We start from the raw sequence: 22,156 nt of genomic DNA, 5'->3' as shown, positions 1-22,156 counted from the left end.
GATGACAAGAAGATGCTGGACAAAGACAACTAAATTAAGCCGTAACATTCATTCATTACCATGCAAATATATATTTTTCAGTAGACTTAGTAGTAATAAAGAGATAGAAACCACCGTGGGGCATGAGTCCATGACATGGAGTTTGACAAGCAGAACATAATTAACATTAAACAATATATTAAGCAAGTAAACTAGTTAGTAACACTCATTGGGTGTGAGTTTGAGATTCATGTTGACCAAGTCATAAGTCTGTCGTGCACCCTGGAGCTGCTTGCTGCCAATGATTGTAAAACCAAAGCCGAGACCATGATGAAAGGCAAGGCATAGCATATCAGGTTTGTTTTGAAGTGAATACCTCCAGAACAGCTGCTCCATTGTTAATGTGAGAGTAGGCGTTGGTGAAATGAAATTTGACTTCAGGGACACTTCTGGATGTGGACCTGGTTGAGAAACAGGTGTTGAATGTTGTGGAGTATGGGGGTTTCTCCTGGATCATATTGGTGAGTTGCACGAAATTTGTACTGAAAATTTCATAGACTTGTGTCGGCATCCAACTCACTGAGGCTCCTGAATCAACCAAGATACCACCATCAATATTAGATTCGGGGTCGGTGCTGAATTCCCAGTAAGATGATGGAATGGGAACCATTTGATCGTTCAAGCTAATTCCTTGGAAACCAACAAAATAGTGGCTGGGGTGAAGCGGATTAAGAAGCAAAGGTACGGTGATGGTGTTATCCTTTTCGGGCTCGGTGTAGAACATGTCTAATGTGGAGCCATAAATGAAGTCTGGACCTGGCAGACAAAAGGAAAAGTTGGTCACCTTCAGTTGGTTAATTAACGAGTAATAACCAAGGCCAAGACCAAGAATGCCACTCGTCTCTTCGTCGAAGTGTCCTAGATTGTTATTAGCGCATCCCACTAATATGTTCTCCAGGGTCCTAACATCCGAGAAAAATCCCAAGGTCTCTGTGATCATTTTCCCTGAGGCAATAGAACCATCAGCATACAATATTTGAAACCTGCAATCGTTTTTTGAAGTTCTATCAATTGTGCCATCGCAACCAAAGATATAATTTTCGTCATGGTTGCATAGTGCGGAGTTGCAAGAAATCTCTCTGTAAGAAGAAGATTCTTTTGGATCGAACTCAAGGTTGTCGGTTTGATTAAAACAAGTAATACATGGTTGGCACTGCACCCAAAGTAGGTCACTGCCGATGTCTAACAGTAGTGCTTGGCGTTGAGGAGGGTCACCAACCATCAAGTATGCCACATAAGCACCGTTTAACCTGTCATAGAGGCCGGTGGTGAACATTGTCTTTTGAGCATCATAGTTGGAACTAGTGGCCTTTGTAAGGTTGAATTCCTCTCTGTAAAGCATAGCTCGGTGGTACAGTGGAACACTGAAGCCACGACTAGCTTTTGGTGCCACAATGGTTGTGTTTGGGTGGGGCTGAACATGGGGGATGGCTGTGTTGGGGGTAAAGTGAAGAAATGGAATGATTAGGATCAAAAGGAAAAACATGATAGAGTGTTGAAGAAATAGAATGATTAGGAGCAAAAGGAAGAAGAAGAAGAAGAAGAAAAGCTCTTAATGAAAGTGGAGTCTGCAGGTTAGCTAGTTACATATATAGGACTTTTATATACAAAGAGGTCATGTAGTCCTGGTGGAATTCTTATCTTAATCCTAGTTACTCTGTATCCGGTTGTATTAAGTATTCGTATCAGTTCGTGTATAATAGAAAAAAAATTATAGAATTCATACAATTTTGTCTAAAAATGATCTACATTACTTTATGTATAATTGTGTAAATTTTCAAGTATGCTATAATAATCGTGTAAATTTACACTGACAATATTCATTTTACAATAAATTTTTTAAGTATCTCGAGAATGAAAGAAGAGATTAGATGATGGTTAACAAGAGAGAAACAATTAAAAAAATAAAGAAAATTTGAGATTTTAATGAAATATAATGTAAAATATATAATATGATGTGAGGTATTTTGAAAAATAAGTATGTAAAATAAAAAAAAATTAGGTTTTTATGTTAAAATAGAAAGAAAATTTTACACAAACTGATGTGAATAATATAATGATACAAAAGAATTGGCTTAATTCGTCACCGTACCACATGCAGATGTGCATTTAATTGACTAATAGTGTGTTGGGAGTAGAAAGAGAGAGGAGGTTTAGTTTGAAAATCGTTTATTAATGGCATGAAGTCCATGACAGTGCATTTTAGAAAGGGAGTAGGAGTTAGGCTTAATTCGTCACTGTATCACATGCATATATGATATATGCACAGAATTGACTAATAGTGTGTTGGGAGTAGAAAGAGAGTAGGAGGTTCGGTTTGTAAATAGTTTATTAATGGCATGAAGTCTATCACAGTGCATTTTAGAAAGAGAGTAGAGGAGGTTCAGTTTGTAAATAGTTTATTAAAAATTGGACAGTTTTAAAAATGCCACCATTAAAATTTGAGAGAAAAAAAAATTCTATTTCACTCATTTTACCACCGTTATTTTATACAAATGTCAATATCTACCGATGCATTAATATACAAATTTTAAAAGACCAAAAGAAAATATCCACATTTAAAACAATATCTACAATTGATGCATTGACATACACATTTTTAAAAAGCCAAAGAAAAAATATTCGTGTTTAAAACTTCAAAGTAGTGTGTGATTATCATCATCCTCTCTCTTTTTTATTTTCATTTTTTTTAAGTTTTGATATTCATGACACATAAATTTTGTCATGTCTGCTAAATCAGACAATCAAAATTCCAAACATACGAAATTGAGATTTTAAAACTATATTTACAATTCCATCTAATATATTTTGTTTTCTATTTAATTATTTTCAAAAGATGAAACTGAAAATTTACCATATTTATCAAGTTCACATGTATTGGGCCTTGACCAATTTGTTAAAATGGAAACTTGCACAAATATACTCATGATAGTGTAACAATATCTCTTTTAGGTAAAATAAAATTATTATCATTTTTTTTGGGGGATTTTCATGGAAACTGCCCACAACAAGGTCAAGTTTAATTTTGATAAAATGCGAATCGATGGAATTGAATAAGGTGGCAAGTCTAATACTCAAGCCCTATAGGTTAAAAGCACCATCTCCTTGAAATGATTTGACACATAATGGCTAAGCCAAAAATACTCTTGATTAAATATATATATATATATATTTTTTTTTTGGGCATGAAATGTTGTACATACTTAATTTTAAAAAAATCATTTTTTTTTCACAACTATTTAAGATGATGTATTATATTAACGTATAATAAAAGTCAATTATTTCCACTCAGTATACAACAATTAATTTAAAAAATATTATGAAAATATATATATGTGTCACTTAGTATGGTACCAGTCACACACAACAGGGAATAACTTGTATGCCATCCTTGCATGTCACGCCATTAGCATTTTTTTTTTGAAAGATTGTCACCATGAACTTTAAATTGGGGAATTTGAGGAATTGGCTTGTACTAGAGTGAAGAGGGCTTTACTCCATTTGGATAAAGTCGGAAAAAAAAACATGAAAAACCAATTTGAGATTTCATCAAATGTCATGTTCAGACTTATCACTACCATTAGTCATATATTCTTTTTCGTATCAAAAAAGAAAAAGAAAAAAAAAAGTCATATTCTTTTTATGTAAACCCCTTCTTTTTTTCTTTTCTTGAATCAAAGAATATACATTACTGCCTTTATATAGGAGGCATATGTGTGCAGTACAAGTAGAGTGTAGTACAAGTACAAGTGTGCTATACAAGTAACCTAATTGGGCCTAAAGCCCATAACATAATATACGTTAACAGCCCCCCTCAAACTCAAGGTGGATGTGAGACCAACTTGAGGTTGTCAACCAAATCACGAGTGCGTCCCTTAGGAAGTGACTTGGTGAAAGTATCTGCAAGTTGATCTTTGGAGGAGACGGAGAAAAGCTTAAGAGCACCATGGACAAGATGATAACGGATAAAATGACAATCAATCTCGATGTGTTTAGTCCGTTCATGAAAGACATCATTATGAGCAATATGAATGGCACTCTGGTTGTTACAATAAAGGGGAGTAGCAGAGGAGGTGGACACAACCAAATCCTTAAGGAGCCATCGTAGCCAAAGGAGCTCAGATGTAGTATCAGCAAGAGCACGATATTCTGCTTCAGTACTGGAGCGGGCCACAAAAGTTTGTTTCTTGCTTCGCCAAGAAATCAAAGAAGAACCAAGGAGAAAACAGTAACCTGTAGTAGACCTGCGACCAGTAGGATCTCCTGCCCAATCAGCATCAGAGAATGCATGGAGTACAAGAGGAGACTGAGCTGAGTAGAAAAGGCCATGAAAAAGGGTGTCCTTCAAGTATCGAAGAATGCGCAGAACAGCAGCATAGTGAGTTGATCGTGGAGCAGACAGATACTGGCTCACCTGATGAACAGCATAGGAGATGTCTGGACGAGTAACTGTAAGATAAACTAGGCTGCCAACCAATCGTTTGTAAAGAGAGGGATTAGACAATGGTTTCCCCCCTGAAGGAGTCAGATGCGCATTAAGCTCAACTGGAGTGTCAACGGTCTTGCTATCAGTGAGTCCAGCTCGAGACAAGAGTTCAGAAGCATACTTAGCTTGAGTAAGATAAAGTCCATCAGTAGAATGAGTGATTTCAAGACCCAAGAAGTAGCTGAGATGTCCAAGATCTTTCATCTCAAATTGCTGACTAAGAAAATCCTTGAGCTCTTGAATGCCACTGAGGTCATCACCAGTTATGATCATATCATCTACATACAGGAGAAGTAAAATAGTGCCTTTGTCAGTACGACGAAGGAATAAGGCAGAATCATAATGACTGGCCATGTAACCTAAATGAGAGATGGTAGAGCTGAATTTGACAAACCAAACTCATGGAGCTTATTTAAGGCCATAAAGTGCATGTCGAAGGTAACAAACTTTATTTGAGTCAACAGAGAGACCAGAAAGAGGTTGCATATAAACTTCTTCATGTAAATCCCCATTAAGGAATGCATTTTTGACATCCATCTGAAAAAGGTCCCATTTACGGGCAGCAGCAACAACTAAGAGGGCACAGACAGATGAGATACGAGCAACCGGAGCAAAGGTCTCTTCATAATCAATCCCATACTCCTGTGTAAAACCTTTTGCAACAAGACGAGCTTTGTAGCGCTCAATGGACCCATCAGAGCGAGTCTTAATCTTGTAGATCCACTTACAACCAACCACAGATTTTCCGGGAGGGAGTGTCACCAAATCCCAAGTATGGTTTTTAGATAATGCATCAAGTTCCTCTTTCATTGCAATCTGCCATAAAGGGTCAGTGGAAGCCTCACGATAGGTGTGAGGCTCATGTAATGTAGCAAGAGCAGTGTAACAATGATAGTCAAGTAAATGTGTAGGAATAGATCTTACTCGGGTTGAGTGACGAGGTGGAATGTCTTGTGCAAGATCTTCAGGCGGAGTAGGAGCAGGGGACCCAAGCTCAGGGTTGGGATTGGGTAGCTCGTCTTCAACCTGTTCATCTTCCACCTGTTCATTAAAGGGTGAACTAGGAAATGGATCAGTGATATCTGGTGGTTGGACAGAGAAATCTACAAGAGAATCAGGAGCACCTACAGGAGGATCAGGAGCAGCTACAAAAGGAATATGTGCCTCATCTGGAAAAAAATCTAAAACAGAGGAGGAAGATAGGGAGGCACGAAAGTGAGAGAGCTCGACAAAGAGGCGATGTTCCCAAAAGACAACATTGCGGGAAACACGAAGACGATGAGAGACAAGGTCATAACACCGATACCCCTTTTGAGTTTCGCCATAGCCAAGAAAACAACAAAGCCTTGACTGAGGCTCAAGTTTGTTATGCTTATGTGGCTGAAGAAGAATGAAACAAGCAGAACCAAAGGAGCGAAGGTGGTGATAGTCTGGAGATGACCCAAAAAGGCGCTCATATGGAGTTTGATTTTGGATAACCGGACTCGGAATGCGATTAATAGTATGAACAGCATGAAGAGCAGCTTCGCCCCAAAAAAGGAGCAGGAATTTTGGCAGAGAGAAGAAGAGCACGAACAGTGTCAAGAATATGACGAAGTTTCCGTTCGGCTCTACCATTTTGCGGAGAGGTACCTGGACAAGTTAGTTGATGAACAGTGCCATAGGAATGCAAAACAGCTTGGAAAGCATATTGAATATATTCAAGAGCATTATCAGATCGAAAAATTTTGATGCGTTTAGAAAACTGAGTTTCAACCATTTTTGCAAAATTAGAATATATTTGCAATAATTCAGAACGATGTTTCATATTAAAAATCCAGCTATAGCGAGAGTAATCATCAACAAAGACAACAAAATATCGAGACCCGCCAATACTAGAGTCAGAAGAAGGGCCCCAAACATCAGAATGAATAAGGTCAAAGATATCAGTGGATATTGATTCACTAGTATTGAAAGGCAAAACTGGTTGTTTTCCTAATTGGCATGAAACACAATCAAAATTTTTTGTAGACACTGAACCTAACAAACCTCTAGAAGCTAATTGTTGTACCCGAGAGGAAGATGCATGACCAAGTCGAGCATGCCAAAGTGCAAGGGAAGGAATTGAAGAAGCTGTAGCAGCTGCAGCAACAGAAACAGGAGCAACAAGTGGAAGACGAAGGTTGTCCACGGGAAACATGCGCCCAACTCTAGGACCGGTCCCAAGCTCCTGTCCCGTCCTTGGATCCTGCACAATACACCCAGAATAATTAAAGATAATGCGATAACCTAACTCAGCTAATTGGCCCACAGAAAATAAATTGTAAGAAAGGTCAGGAACATTAAAGACACTAGGAACCGAGAGATTGGCGGTTGAAACAGAACCTATATTATGACCAGACATAGTGGAACCATTTGCTGTGTGAATATTAAGAGGGTGTGGTGCAGGTTTAAGTTCAGAAAATAAGGACGAGTGAGGAGTCATGTGATTGCAATAAGCAGAATCCATAAGCCAAGAGGAAGGAGACATACCAGATAAAGCTGAGAGAGAAGAGGAATAAGATGCATTACCAACCATACGAATGACATTGGCGATGATGTTTTTAAGGTCATCTGTGGACATGGTGAAAGTGCGTCCTGAAGACTTAGACTGTGCAGAGATGGGAGCCATTGGTTGGATACTCTCAGTGTTAGCAACAGCAGCAGCGGATACAGACACAGCTGGTTTGTTGCGACGATAGCAAGTCTCAATATTGTGGCCAAAACGTTTGCAAAAACTGCAAAGACGTTTGCTGGATTGTTGGCGATGATTATTGCAAGAAGAAGACCTGTCCTTATTTCTCATTTAGAAGCAAAATATGCAAAAATGGAGCGCAAAAATGAAATCTACGCGAAAAACTGAGTAAGGAGGACCTAGACTACAAAAGTCAACTCTGGTCAAAAGTCAACGGTCAACAGTCAGACTGGTCAAAGTCAACGGATGACGTCAGCAGATGATGTGGTGCTGACGTAAGCATATGACGTCAGCTAGGGCTGACGTAATCAAGCAGATGATGACGTCAGCGAAAAGTCTGGCGGGTGGAGGCGCGTGACTGACACAGGAGGCGCGTGGGGGCGCGTGACGCTTTTTGTCGGCGCGTGGAGGCGCGTGCAGGTGATGCCGAGAATTCTGGTGACGCGTGGAGGCGCGTGAAGGGTCCGATGAAGACGAAATTTCACAGAACGGCAGATCGGAGAGACTACTTTCCAATGATGCTATCTGTGGTCTGATCGGAGATGCGGAGGCGGTGGTGGCGGCAAGGCAGTGGTCTTTGATGTACTGGATTCGCGGTGAAGGCAACGATGCTGCTCACAAAAACGGCTGCAGAGGACACCCAAGAAGATAGGACTGCTTAAGAGCGGCACACCAAAGGATTAGAGCAGTGGCTCTGATGCCATGTTAGAAATACAGAATGATTGTATTGTATTTCTTGAATCAAAGAATATACATTACTGCCTTTATATAGGAGGTATATGTGTGCAGTACAAGTAGAGTGTAGTACAAGTACAAGTGTGCTATACAAGTAACCTAATTGGGCCTAAAGCCCATAACATAATATACGTTAACACTGACCTTGTCAATCATACCATATAAAAATAACCTAATGACCTTGGTTTAATAACCTAATGACAATCAGAATCCCCAACACACAAAATTCAGATTTAAAAACTCACCATCACTGTGCAATTATTCAACCATTTACAATTCCATGTTATCCAAAAAAAAAAAACAAAAAAAAATCATTTACAATTCCAGCTAATATTTTGTGTTCTTTTTAACTATTTTCAAAAGATGAAACTGAAAATATGCCATATTTATCGAGTTCACATGTATTAGGCCCCTGACCAATTTCTAAAAAGAGAACTTGCACTGATAAAATCTCTTTCAATGGAGATTGTGTGAAAATATAACAAAAGACTAGATACCGTTATGCATGCTAACCTATTAAAATTCAACATTCACTTGCTCGGTACTTTTAATATAACTTGCTTATTTTCGTTTGTGAATTGTTTTATTTCTAGTATTTTATTTGTATAATGTGATACAAAAAGCTAAAAATTAATTTTTTTTCAATAAGCTAAAAGTTAGATGATTTGAAATAAAAATAAGATAAAAACGTAAACATTAGATAATTTAAGCAAAAAACTAGATTTTAATCAGTTGTCAAACACACATTTAAAAATTGAGTTACAAAATCAACCAAAAGTTAGACGTCATCAATTATATATATAAATATTCCTTGGAATGTGGCTTAATTTTTTTTTTTGGGGGGGGGGGAGGGGGGGGGGGTGGGGGTTTGGGGGGATTTTCATGGAAACCACCCACAGCAAGTTTTGACAAAATGCACATGGGAGGAATTGAATAAAAGTGGCAAGTCTAAAGGTCAAGCCCTATAGCTAGGTTAAAAGCACCACCTCCTTAAAATGGTTTGACACATAATCGCTAAGCCAAAAATACTCTTGATTAAAAAAAAAATCATTTTCGGCATGAAATGTTGTACATAATACGTTTAATGACACCCAAAAAATGAATTCATAAATTTTTTCACAACTATTTGAGAAGATATATTGTGATTGACATATAATAAAGATCATGTTTACAATTATATGAAAATAATGTTTTATCAATTACCACTTAGCACAACAATAAAATTAAAAAAATATTGTGAAAATATGTGTCACTAAATTTGGGACCAGTCATACACAACAGAGAACTTGTATGCCATCCTTGCATGTAACCATGAACTTTTTTTTTTTTGAGATAGTGTCATCATGAACTTTAAATTGGGGAATTTGAGGAACAGCCCCAATTTGGAACGGGTGTAATAGTTGAGTTCAAGAATCATGACATCCACGCTTTTTGTTCCTACTTTCTCTGGAAGATAGTGAAGGAATAACACTTATATGCAACTATTGACATGAAATTAGAAACATGCCACCATTGGTAAGATATTTAGAATATCAAATGTACTAAGACCATATATAGAGACTCATAGAACCTATAAACATTAATGCAATATTGTCTTACTTGTACCATATAGAAAGAAGGCAACTTGTAGCTTACTTGTTAAGCGTTGTTCTTAACACAATTAATGCCAAGTTTCTTCTTATTTTTTCTTTTTTAGAGAGAGAGAGAGAGAGAGAGAGAGAGAGAGAGTAAAAGCAAAAAAGAAAAGAAAAGGGAGCTATTAAGGATAAGGAGTGCTTGACATATTTGAAGCAGCGGTGAAAATGGTCTAGTCTAGTCCAGTCCAGTCCAGTCCAGTTTTTGCATTTTTTGAGGCCAGACCTACTTATTTGGTCCCATAAAACCCTGGACCAAACCTGACTAGACAAGTGACTGGTTTCAACCGATTTGGGTCCAATTGGTTTTGGTTAATTAGCTCGGTCCAAATTTTTGACACCGACCAAACCAACCACCAACCGTAGAAGGCATGATTTGTCTGATCCAATCATCCTCTCTAGTCGATAGCAAGTTCAGATTTGCTCTACCCGATTAGGTCGGGTTGAGGGTGGGTTGAGCCCTTCACCACACTTAAAGCACCATCATATAAAATATAAATGTAAAAAAAATTTCCACTGAATTTATTGATATGTTTTTTAGTCACAGCACAAGTAGGTCACATTAAGAAGACTAAATAGTCAATTTGAGATTACATCAAATGTATATACATTATACTAAAAAAGTGCCCCCCTTTTAACTCCGGACCCTAATAGGCTAGTGGTTGTTTTATCTTACATGGTTGAAATAGTCATCTTGTTGGTACTGTCATAATCTCTTTCTCAGAGATGTTGACATTCATACATTACCTACTAAAAAAAAATGTAGACTTTAATTTTATTTGAAGGAAATAATGGAAAATGCGAGCATTACTTATACTCTTTTCGGACAATTAAGATGATCATTCACGTTTCTTCCTTCCACTTTTTTTTTTCCCCCTTTGACATAATCAAAATTTATGAAGCTCCCCAACTTGTTACCCATGGCCATTCTTCTCTGACAAGGTACCAAGAGACTATTTAGAAATCTGTTCACACTAACACATACCCTTAGTTGGTAGTACTAATTAACACGGGCTATAGAATTGGATAGCTTATGCGCCTTTTAGCTAGTATTTATATGTAGGCTCTATAGCTTAACAAAATCATCAAAAACCAGTGAAATCTGTTTTCCTCTTTCTCTCTCTGATTGAGAAAAACATGTTTTCTTCTGATTTCTCTCTACTGCTTGTCCTAATTCTCATTCTCATTCCCCAATCTGCAGACACCAAAACCACGCATTTACCACCATCCCAATCTCACTTGAGCATTCCCTTGTACCATAGGGACATGCTTGCCATAAAAAAGAATAATTTGGATTACAAAACCCTTGTCAATTCATACGAAGGGAGCTTGTTCCACACCAGTGTCTACAACCAGTTGGGAGGTGAGTATGTGGCATATTTCTGGGTCGGCAGCCCTACCCTCAACGAGTTGGATTTCTTATAGACACCGGCAGTCGCTTGATGTGGTTGCAGTGCCTCCCATGCGAAGAATGTTACAACCAAACTGAAGGTCCCATATTTGATCCGGCTCAGTCTTCTTCATACGAAGAAATAGAATGCAACTCAATACAATGCCATCATGAGGTACATATCATTGAGCCTTGTAATGGCTATGATTATGAAGGAATAAGTACTAATAATAGTACTACTGCAGAGGAGCAGTGCAGGTATCATTATAGTTATGCAGATGGAGAAACCACCGATGGTAGAATGATCAAAGAGAAGTTAACATTCATCATGGACCAAGAAGCTGTGGAGAATATAGTCATGGGATGCTCTGATTCCTTCGGAGGAAACTACAGCGGCAAATACGCTGGCATACTTGGTCTTAACCATGGTCCTTACTCAATAATAGACCAACTGGGAGTCACAAACTTCTCATTTTGCCTACCAAATCCTTCATTCAAAGATCTCACTACACTCGACTTCTTCTACCCGGGCCCTTGAAACACCAGTGAAACCGTAATTACACCATTCATGATTCCTAGATTTGAAAAGTCTAATCAAAATTATGTCAGTTTCTCAGGAATCAGTATCAACAACATCTTGTTGCCCATCCCTTCAAGTTATTGGCATCGCAGCAGCAGCTCTGGCAATGGCGATGATAATGGTGTCTTAATCGATTCAGGATCCAGTTTAACTTGGTTTCCCAAAGAAGTATATACAATTTTCCGAGATAGTTTCGCGAAATTCACCTCAAAGGCCCTGTACCAGTTGGAGCACCCCGCTGGAATCCCAGTGACATTTGACATCTGTTTCCGAAGACACCCTTTTGAGGGTACTACTGATATTGATTTCCATTCCCCCATTGTCAAGTTTCATTTCATCTCCAATTCCATGTTCACTGCCTCTTCCATCACATTAACCACATCCCAACTTTTCCTTGACATGGACAACAACACATATTGTCTTGCGTTTGCTTCTAGTTCTTACAATTTTACTATCATTGGCAGCCACCAGCTCCAGGGAACGCGCCTAACTTTCGACCTTTATCACAACAATCTCATACTCTCACCCAACGATTGTTCTTAGCTTAATAATAATAATAATTGTTTATGTGTTGAGAAAAATCATGGACCTTATTTATAATACAATTATTATTATTATTATTATGTATTGATGATATGATATGGAACAAATATATTCAATAAAAGGCTTTGTCCAGTTTATTTATTTGCCCTAATTTTTCGTATCATTTACTTCTATATATTTGTTATCTATTCTATTCTTTTTTCCCAGCAATTATTAATAGTTACTTTCATTTATCAGATCTTCCTTTTTATCCTTCTTATTTATTTTTCAGTTTTTTTAATAGGCTTCTTTTTCAAATGCAACGGACGAAATGATATCTCATGTGCCAGACACATGAGACTACTACACGCCCACTTGTTAATGAAAAAGTGGTCTTATGTGCTCGGCTATATATATATATATATATATATATATATATATATATATATATTATTATTTTTTTGGTAAATAAAAATGAGGGGATTTATGGTTATATTACACCCCTGGACGAGTCCAAATCTTCTATCCCACTCTTCCTGCTCCACTATATACTCCACAAATAAAAACATATCACATGTCCATCTAATTTATTACATGCTAAATTTATGTCTTCTATTATTTCAATTTCCTAAAATAAATAAATAAATAACCCATCATATTTAGGTAATTAAAATAATAAAAGGCATAAATTTAGCAATTAATAAATTAGATAGACATGTGGCATGTTTTTATTTGTGGAATATATAGTGGAGTAAGAAGAGTGAGACAGAAGATTTGAACTCCCCCTGGACAGGACGCCAGGCAAATCGAATTTATAGTTACTGTCTGTTTGGGATTTTAACCCTACTAAGGATGCCCACCAATGGACTCCTGCGGACAGCGGGACTCGAACTTAGGTATGTTGCATGAAGCGCTTAATTATGGGGTTAAGGAGCAACAATGGGACCAACTTAGGATTAGCCATACTCCATTCCTCTTAATAATTAGTCAGTCGTTTCTATGGGAAAATGCTGACAAGTACACAGGTCGGTGGCGGTTCGGATAAATGTTAGCTTAGTACGTAGTTCTTACTTTTGACTTGAGCTATATACATATGGTTCCACTATTAATTTTAATTGAATTAATATTAAACCCTGAATTTCATTAGTGCATCTGGTCTCCAATTTTCATTCTCGTTACTGATGATAGCAATAGTACTTTCTAATTTGATGTGAAGCAAAATTAAACTGGGTTTTGTAAAGTTTCATTATATAGAAACTAAACTTAAATTAAAACGAAGCTGCAACTTTTGTGGGATACACATGGCTAATGTCTAAGCTCTAAAGTACTGAATATATATTTCCAAACCTCACTACGGTTGTGACTTGTATGTTGTAACTCATCCCTTAAACATTTTCATCTTAACTCTTCACATATGTATTTAGTTTTAGGAAAAATACTCTTTAATTCATACTCATTTCACACGTGCATCCACAATTAATACAAGAATATTCACATTTTAACACATAAAGATAGATATGAAATATAGTAAATATGTGAGAGTTAGAACCTTAGTCTTAAGTCGTGCAAATAATACCTTCCCATTTTCTTGTATATGCATTTTCTTTTTCTTTACTAAAATTCTAATTATTCATTTCCAATATTAAATAAAGATCAAGTTATAGTAGTTTATTCATATATTGTATGGGGTCACAACTTGTACGTTGTCATTAGACTGACACCATCATATAAACAACCAACTTAATGCACCAAAAAATAAGAAACAAGAATGGACCCTATAAGAGCTAACCTACTTGGATCGAATTTATCACCTCAAAAGATTAAGTGCTAGACGTCGGGCAGAGCATTCATCTATGCCTATGTAAACTCTACAAAGAAAGGGTCTGACCTTCATCAAGAGGTATGCCAAAAAAAAAAAACTCTACAAAGACATTATTTAGTTATGGGGATTTAGGTTTAGACTACCAAACTTAGAGCAACTCTAATAAACTCTCCAAATTTTTGTATTAGTTAAAGAGTAAATAGTTCATTTTGTCTTTTGTCTATCTACTTTGGTAAATATACTTCCTAATAAATTCTCTATCTTTTCTCTATTCCATTTATATATTATTTCTACGTTTATTCTTTTTTTTTAACATACCATAAAGGGCACATGAGAGAAAGAGAGAGAGTCGGCCTTTCAAATCTGCGTTCACACTACACACACGTTGCCTAGTCCACTCGTGCTCCTCCCCACCTCCAAGGACATGTGTCCCAGTTGCCTAGATCAGATCAGCATACTTTTTATCTTCTCTCTTTTTCTTCTTTTTTTTTTTTTTTTTTTTTTTTGGGGGGGGGGGGGGGTGGTTTATGATTTGATTAGTTTTATATGAAAGATTGTGTTTTGTCTTGGTTTTGGTTGTATCTCCCTCGAGTTTGGAGATGTACGTTTCAAAAAGAAAGGAGGTAGGTTGATTTGTAGCTATTGTGATGTATAAAAGTTGAATATTTTAATCTAGTATGTTAATTTTTTATTTCGTTTTATTCTTTCATTAATGATCAATAGCACTTTAATTAGGCCAAAAGAGTGAATATTCATTAGCCAAAAAAAAAAAAAAAAAAACACTTTAGAGGATTTTGTGTGCGCGTTTTGTTTTGTTTTTTTTTTTTTTCTTTTTGGTGTGTATGTTTGCCGATGTTGGAGATGCTATTAATCATCCAAGCAATAAATACAAGCATGTTCACGAGAATAAATAAATTTATTTCTTTTATCGTAGGGATGTTAAATTATGAGAAATTAAGTAATACTAAAACTAGGGGAAGAAGTTTGAGCATTGTGTGAGATTTGGCTAGTTTTGTTAATCATAGATGAGGTGGAAGCTAAGTTGGATTTTTAATTGACTTGGCAAGCTCTAATTAGGCCAAGTAAGCCACATTGCAGGGATTGCACCTTAGTTAATTGCACCTTGGAAAAGTATTATCAGAGGCAGGGAGGTGATTAGAAAAGGGACGAGATGGAGGATTGGAGATGGACATTCGGTCAGAATTTGGGGTGATAGTTGGATTCCTGCAAAAACTAATCCCCGAATTATCTCACCTATTCTACATGGGCAGGATGAGGCTAAGGTGAGCTGTTTGATTGACCAACATCAGCTGACTTAGAGGGAAGATATTCTGGAGCATACTTTTCATGAGTTCGAAGCAACCATCATCAGAAAAATTCCATTGTGCAAGTCCCAGCAGAGAGATGTTTTAATTTGGCCGTTTACCCCTGATGGTGAATACTCGGTTAAATCAGGATATAAATTCCTGCAGAATGAAGTTTTGCAACAACAATCTGGCCCCTTTAACACTGATTCAATGAAGCCTTTGTGGATGGCACTTTGGAGCCTCGATGTTCCTGGCAAGATTCGTAACTTTCTATGGCAATCATGCGGAGAAAAGTCATTCCTGAGAATCTATGTGAGCAGTACAAGTGTCACCAAGAAGACGTGCTACATGCTCTATATGGTTGCCCCAAGCTTGAATCCATGTAGTTAAAAAACCACAAAGGAATCACAGTACACTGAGACAAGCCAACTGTTTCATTGACCTCCTTGGAATAATATTGATAGAAAAAAATGATCCAGAATTATTTTGTTGGGTGGTTTGGGATTTATGGAATCGAAGGAACAACATTAGGTTGGGCAGGGCGACTCAACGAATTTGGGGACCCTAGGCGAAAGCTTTAAACGGGGCTTTTTATTATAAATTCATATATATATTTTTCAATTAAAATTTATTTTTCTTGCTTTTTGAGAGGCAAAATTACTTAATTAAATTTTTACATTCAAGTTCCGCTAACATTTCATTTTCAATTGATAATATAGCTAATTCACTTAATCTTTCCTATGACATAGTTGATCTTAAATAAGATTTTATTAATTTTAATTTTGAAAAACTTCTTTCTGCGGAAGAAGCTATAACAGGTATAGTTAGTAATATTCTGAAAGCAATACATGCATTTGGAAAAAATTCTATCCTCTTTATATAATTTAGTACATTAATTGGAGAGTTATCATTTATTTGCAAAAATTCTTTTAAAACTTTTAGTTATGAATATAAATCTAAACCATTAATATCGGAATAAGTTTCATGTGTGAGAAAACATTCAAGATTAAGACAATTTTTTTTTCAAACTATCATCATCTAGTGATTTTAGTTTTTCAAAATTAAATAAAAAACCAAAAATATTTTCATATATTTGAAATTGTTCAAACCTACTTTCAATTGAAAAAATAGCTTGATCTATTATATATAAAAAATAATTAATTCTAAAATATTCTTCAGCGGATTGTGTTGTCTCATCATTGACATTCTTATCAAACTGTTTCTTCCTACGAATTATACGTTTTTCACGAAATATAGGCTCTATTTCCATTTTGTTTGCAATTTCTTTAGATGAATTCATAGCAGATGTAAATCCATCTTCTTTATATTTTTTTTTAAAAAGACATGAGACCTTTTAATTGATGTTGCTACATCAATATGCATGTCTTTCGATTGTAAATTTTTACTAACAGAGTTAACAGCAAATAATATGTCATACCAAATAGTCATAGCTAGCAAAAACTCAAAACTTTCAATCTCATATGTTGCTAAACAATCAGCTTCACTTTTTGTTTTGGGATCTTCACTTGTTTTTGCCAATTGTAACAAAGCATCTCTTATTTCTAGAACTTGAAATTTTATTGCTTTCACACTTTCAATTCGACCTTCCCAACGTGTTTGTGACAATGGCTTAAGAGTTAAACCTGTCACATTATCTTGTAAAATATTTCATCGCTTTGTGGAAGAAGAAAATAGTGTGTATATACGTTGTACTATAAAAAAAGAAATAGCTTTAGGACAAGAATTAGCCATATCACATAGGACAAGGTTGAGATTATGACAACCACATGGTGTGTAAAATGCTTTAGGATTTATATCAAGAATTCTTTTTTTGTACCCCTTGTTTTTTCCCTTTCATATTAGACCCATTATCATATCCTTGTCCATGTACATCATTAATATCAAGTTCAAGATTTTTTATTGCGTTTATAATTTCATTGAAAAGACATTTTCCAGAAGTATTATCTACCTTTAAAAATTCCACAAAATGTTCGTCTATTTTTATCGGACTTATTGAAATATCCACACATCTTAGTATGAGAGTCATTTGTTCTTGATGACTTACATCGGGGGTACAATCAAGTATAATTGAAGAGTATTTTGTTTCTTTAATCTTTTTTATAATTTTACTTTTAATTTCATTTGCTAGTAATTGTATCACTTCATTTTATATATTATGTCCAAGATAATGATTATGGATTGCACCATTTTGAATACGTTGAACTTGTTCTTGCATTACTGGATCAAATTTTGCAATCATTTCAATTATACTTAAAAAATTTCCGTTATTTTCTTGATAGATCTTTTTGTTTTTTACTCGGAATGCTAAATTATTTTTACCAAGATTTTTTACCACCGCTATTATTCTTAATAACACTTTTTTCCAATGATCTTTCTCTTTCTTAATTTGTTCTTGGATATTTTTATCAATTGTTTTATTCTTCAATAATCTTAGTTCTAAATCAATCCAAGTATTCATATCAGTAATATGCTCATTGGTTGTTTCGTGATTTTTAAGAATAGAACTAATATTTTTCCAATCCTTAGTTCCTCCATTAGCTAGTTGATTTGTATTAGATTTTGAATTAAACAACTTGCAACAAAAACAAAATACTTTATCTAGGTCTTTCGAATACACTAACCATTTTCTATCATGTTTCTCCCCATTTGGTCATTTTCGAATATAATGCGTAGTAGAAAAATGTCTAGAATTCTTATCTATAGGAAAGTTTAGATCATCAACTCTTATTGGACCATTTTCTACTAACAAATCTCTTAATTTTATATCAATAGTTTTCCATTGACTTGGATCAAAAATATTTGTAGGAATATAATTAGGTTGATCATTAATATTTTCACTCTCCTCTAAATTATTTTGAGCTTCATTATCAAGAATGGTGACATTACATGTTTGAACATTATCATGACCACCTTCGTTATTATCATTTTGTTTTATATTTTCATTATCTTCTATCTCTTTTTGATGAATTTCTTGTTCATTTATGAAACATTCACTCAAATTTCTGCAAGATTTTGTTTTTTACTAGTAATAAATTTGTCCATAGCTCCTTTTTGAGATTCAATTAGTTCTTCACTTTGTCTTTTTCTTTTTTTTAGTTTTTCATATCCGGATGGATATTTTCTAGTAGACATTTGTAATTAAAAAATATTTACGAACAAATGAAATACAATCTATAATAAAAAAAATTACAATTTAACTAGAATAATATAAATTTAATGTATAAAACAATAGAACCTGGTTTATCAAAAGCACAATTGTAGCTTTACTTAATATGATCACTTTACACTTTAAGCATGCACAAAAAAATTAAAATTAATATTAATACAAAGTAAATTATTCTAAATTTATAATTTTGTTATCAATACTCTTTTTTTTCTTTTTTCTTTTTAGCAAAATGTGTAGGACTTAACTTGATTGGATCCACTAAGACTAGCCCACTAGCAAAATATGTAGAACTCAACTTGATTCACTCATTCACTAAGACTAAAAGTTCATCACACTAAATTTGATTTCTTTAAAAAAAAAAAGAAAAAAGAAAGCAAAACGTGTAAGGCTAAGTCTAAAATGTGTAAGAGCCTAAAAGACTAAAACGTGTAAGACAGTAAGAGTTTAAGTGGCTTCTAGAGAAATCTAAAGAAATCTAAGAGTCTAAAGAGTCTAGAGAAATCTAAGGGTCCGGATCATGCCATTGGCTTCTAGAGAAACCTAAGAGTCTCTTTTTCACTTTTTGTAAAGTAAACTCTTTTAGTCTTTTTGTTTGTTCTCTTGTCGGCACTGCTTGTACTCTTTACTCAGCAGCAATGAGCAATAGCAAAGTAAACTCCTCTTCAAAAAAAAAAAAAAAAAAGAAACAGACACCTAGCAGCAAACCATGAAGAAGACGAAAGAGGCAAAGGAGGAGAAAACAAAAAACGAACATGAAATAAAGATCTGTGAACACACCAAGTCTATTGCCAACACCAATTGAAGAGTAAGCCAACTAAAAAGAGTGTTTTTTTTTTTTTTTTTGAATCAAGATGGAGACTGGAGAGAGTCAGAGAGTGGGCGATTTTTTTCTTCTTTCTGCCTTTTGTAATATTTTCTTCTACAAGCTAAAGATTTCTGCTTTTTGTAATCTTTTTTTCTGCAAGTTAAAGATTTGGTGATGGGATTTCATGTCACTTCAGTGTAAGAAACGGGTCTTTTTTTTTTTTTTCAAGATGAGAAACGGGCTTTTTGTAATCTTTTCTTTTGCAAGCTAAAGATATGGTGATTGCATTAGCCTTCATGTCACTTCAGTGTGAGAAACGGACTTTTTTTTTTCTTCAGACGAGAAAACAATATTATATACTATATTATTACTACTTGGGGGCCCTCTTACAAGTGGGGGCCTTAGGCTGCCGCCTTAGTCGCCTATAGGTTCAGTCGCCCCTGAGGCTGGGAAACCTACCTACACTCTTAGCCAGGTATTGAAAAAGGCAGTGGAAAGGAAGCTTGAAGCAGTAGCACCCCACCAGACCCATAATACAGCAACAGCAACTCGGGTTGGTTCATGGTTAGCACTTGATCCGTCATGGTACAAAATTAACATTGATGGGGCGATTTTTGAGAAAGGAGGATAATGCAAGACTTGGGGTTGTCATTTGAAACTCTGAAGGCTTAGTCATGGCCTCGCTCTAACAACTGGTATCCTTACCTTACTCAGTGATTGAGGTTGAGACTTTGGCTGCAAGTAGGGCACTGGAGCTACTGGTGGAAATTAGGATCGACAAAGTTATCTTAGAGGGTGATTCGACAATATTGATGCAGAGTTTAAAGATCGGTTCCAAATCTCTTGCCCAGTTCAGCCACCTAGCAAATGACATTTTGTTCCTGGCTTCACATTTCACAGATTTATAATTCTCTCATGTAAGTCGGTACTGTAACAAGGTAGCTCACTCACTTGTGAGACGGACACCTATTTCTCCACTCTTGTCAGTCTAGATGGAAGATATCTCACCAGACGTCGAACCTGTATTTATGGATGATCTTCTCAGTCTTTGATTTTAATAAGATTGGTCTTGATTCTCAAAAAAAAAAAAAAAAAACTATAATATATACGTTGCGAAAGATTTATAATATATATAAAATTAAAAATCTATAATATATCTCAAAGAGTTACCATGGCTTTTTAATGAAGTTGCGTGCGTGTTTGTTTCTTAAAAAAAAAAAAAAAAAGACTTTTAATTTTTTTTTTTTTGAGAGAAGACTTTTAATTGACTTCATAATATTTTGTCACAAAATTTTTTTTTCTTTCAACATTAAAAAAAATGATAATTAATGCATATAAACTTTTAAAACCTCATAATTTTGAATTCAGATTATCTAGATTTTCTATGGTACTCTACTAAATAAATTTCCTTAAATTTAACAATTCTTTAATGATTTAATGATCTAGATTTTACTATGTCGGCATTCCACTAACAATAATCTTAATTGTTTTGTTTGCAACATTATTTTATTATTTTAAGAGTATTGTTAATGAAATACTGACATGACAGAATCTAGACCCTTAAATTATAAAAGAACGGTTTGGACTTAAAGAAATCTATTGGTAGAGTACCTTAAAAAATCTAGAGGATCTGAATCCTATAATTTTACACATCATAATTTTATTATATATTTTTTATTTGAAATTCTATCTCTATATTTATATCTGCTATTAAAAGCTTTCCAAATTAATCATTTTTTAAAGGGAAAAAATAGAACCACCGCACATCATTGATGCGACGGTCACTCCACAGGTATAAGTGCTTGTGGGGTGTAAGGGGCAAGGGCCAAGGTTCAAGTCTCCAAGAGGGAGTTTCACACACATATACACTTAGATTAGGTTAGAGTAGAATTCTATCTTGTAAAAAAAAAAAAAAAAAAAAAGGGAAAAAATAGAAATTATATTTCCATATATAATTACAATCATAATAAATCATTATTAATAATTACTATTAATAATTTATTATATATTTCATATTTACACAGTTACACTGTACCTGGAATTGAATTTAAATCTTTATGTACACAGCTCATGAATTCCTGCTGTCAATTTCGCCCCATTTATTATTTATAGCCATTAATGGCATGATTTGTGAGGCTGATGGGATTCTCAAATACTAGTCGTAAGTCTTAGTATATATTTACTATATATATACGTTTATAAAGTGGCTCTCTTTCACATTCTATCTCTCTGTTCTGTAGGTGAAAAGAAAGAAAGAATAATGGGTAATCCGAAGCCAAGCCTCATGACCATTCTGTTCTTGACATTGTGTCTCTCTGTCTCTCTCTTCCTTTGCTTTTGGGTTGTAGTCTCTCGGCCCGTTAACATTGTTGAAAACACGATACTATTGCTTCCTGGCTTGGAAAATTACAAACTAGCTAGAAGAACGTGGTATTTGGATCCTTACTTTCTTGGCAATAAGCTAATACATGGCAGAAGATACCCAATACGCACGAGACAAGGGTTAATCCCTAGGGTAGTGACCAACGAAGATATACAACAACACGCCAACGACCCTGCCTTTGAAAATTTTAAACTCAAGCCACGCAGGTCTAGCCTCCCACCAATATTGGAACGAACGATGTATATTAACTTCAAAGCACCAGTAATATGGGAGAGGAGATTTAACACCTAGTTCTGTTCATGAAAGAAATCAATTAATGTTATTGGTTCTTCTTATCAACTTTGGATATGTTTGGGTATCCAAGAAGAAAGTAGAAGAAGTTGTAACGAATAATTATTCATATTTATTTGTTTGATTAAAAAACTATAATATCTAAGGACAGTAAAAATACCTTGTCTTGTGCATGTTTTCCCCCATCCGCTTTGTTTTGTTTTGTATTTTTTTTTCAATCACTTTATCATTAGTGATGAAGTTACCTAATTAGGGATGGAGA

The 22,156-nt window shown here is 35.2% G+C and overlaps 2 protein-coding genes across 2 annotated transcripts; one reads left to right on the top strand and one right to left on the bottom strand.

The window, feature by feature from the left end:
* Positions 1 to 331: 331 nt before the first annotated feature.
* On the bottom strand, positions 332 to 1,525 carry LOC115964303 (protein ASPARTIC PROTEASE IN GUARD CELL 1-like). Its single transcript, XM_031083640.1, has one exon. It carries the CDS (start codon positions 1,523 to 1,525, stop codon positions 332 to 334), a length of 1,194 nt encoding a protein of 397 aa, XP_030939500.1.
* A 5,600-nt stretch (positions 1,526 to 7,125) lies between these two features.
* Positions 7,126 to 12,120, top strand: LOC115964302 (protein ASPARTIC PROTEASE IN GUARD CELL 2-like). The gene is made up of 4 exons (XM_031083639.1): positions 7,126 to 7,228; positions 10,809 to 10,970; positions 11,213 to 11,425; positions 11,615 to 12,120. The coding sequence occupies exons 1-4, from the start codon at positions 7,126 to 7,128 to the stop codon at positions 12,118 to 12,120; spliced, it is 984 nt and encodes a 327-aa protein (XP_030939499.1).
* The last annotated feature ends 10,036 nt before the right edge of the window (positions 12,121 to 22,156 follow it).

This window comes from Quercus lobata, chromosome 10 (assembly GCF_001633185.2).
Source record: "Quercus lobata isolate SW786 chromosome 10, ValleyOak3.0 Primary Assembly, whole genome shotgun sequence".
In the NCBI taxonomy this organism is placed as follows: Eukaryota; Viridiplantae; Streptophyta; class Magnoliopsida; order Fagales; family Fagaceae; genus Quercus; species Quercus lobata.
Note: the sequence above shows the minus strand (reverse complement) of the source record. Positions and strands in the feature narration are given on the sequence as shown.

What these genes read in the sequence shown, in the direction of transcription:
- LOC115964303 (XM_031083640.1), bottom strand. Translation starts at nt 1,525, where the DNA reads ATGTTTTTCCTTTTGATCCTAATCATTCCATTTCTTCACTTTACCCCC.
- LOC115964302 (XM_031083639.1), top strand. Translation starts at nt 7,126, where the DNA reads ATGGTGAAAGTGCGTCCTGAAGACTTAGACTGTGCAGAGATGGGAGCC. An exon ending in TGTCTACAACCAGTTGGGAG is followed by an intron (nt 10,971 to 11,212) that starts GTGAGTATGTGG and finishes ATGATTATGAAG; the next exon opens with GAATAAGTACTAATAATAGT. An exon ending in CATACTTGGTCTTAACCATG is followed by an intron (nt 11,426 to 11,614) that starts GTCCTTACTCAA and finishes TCAGTTTCTCAG; the next exon opens with GAATCAGTATCAACAACATC.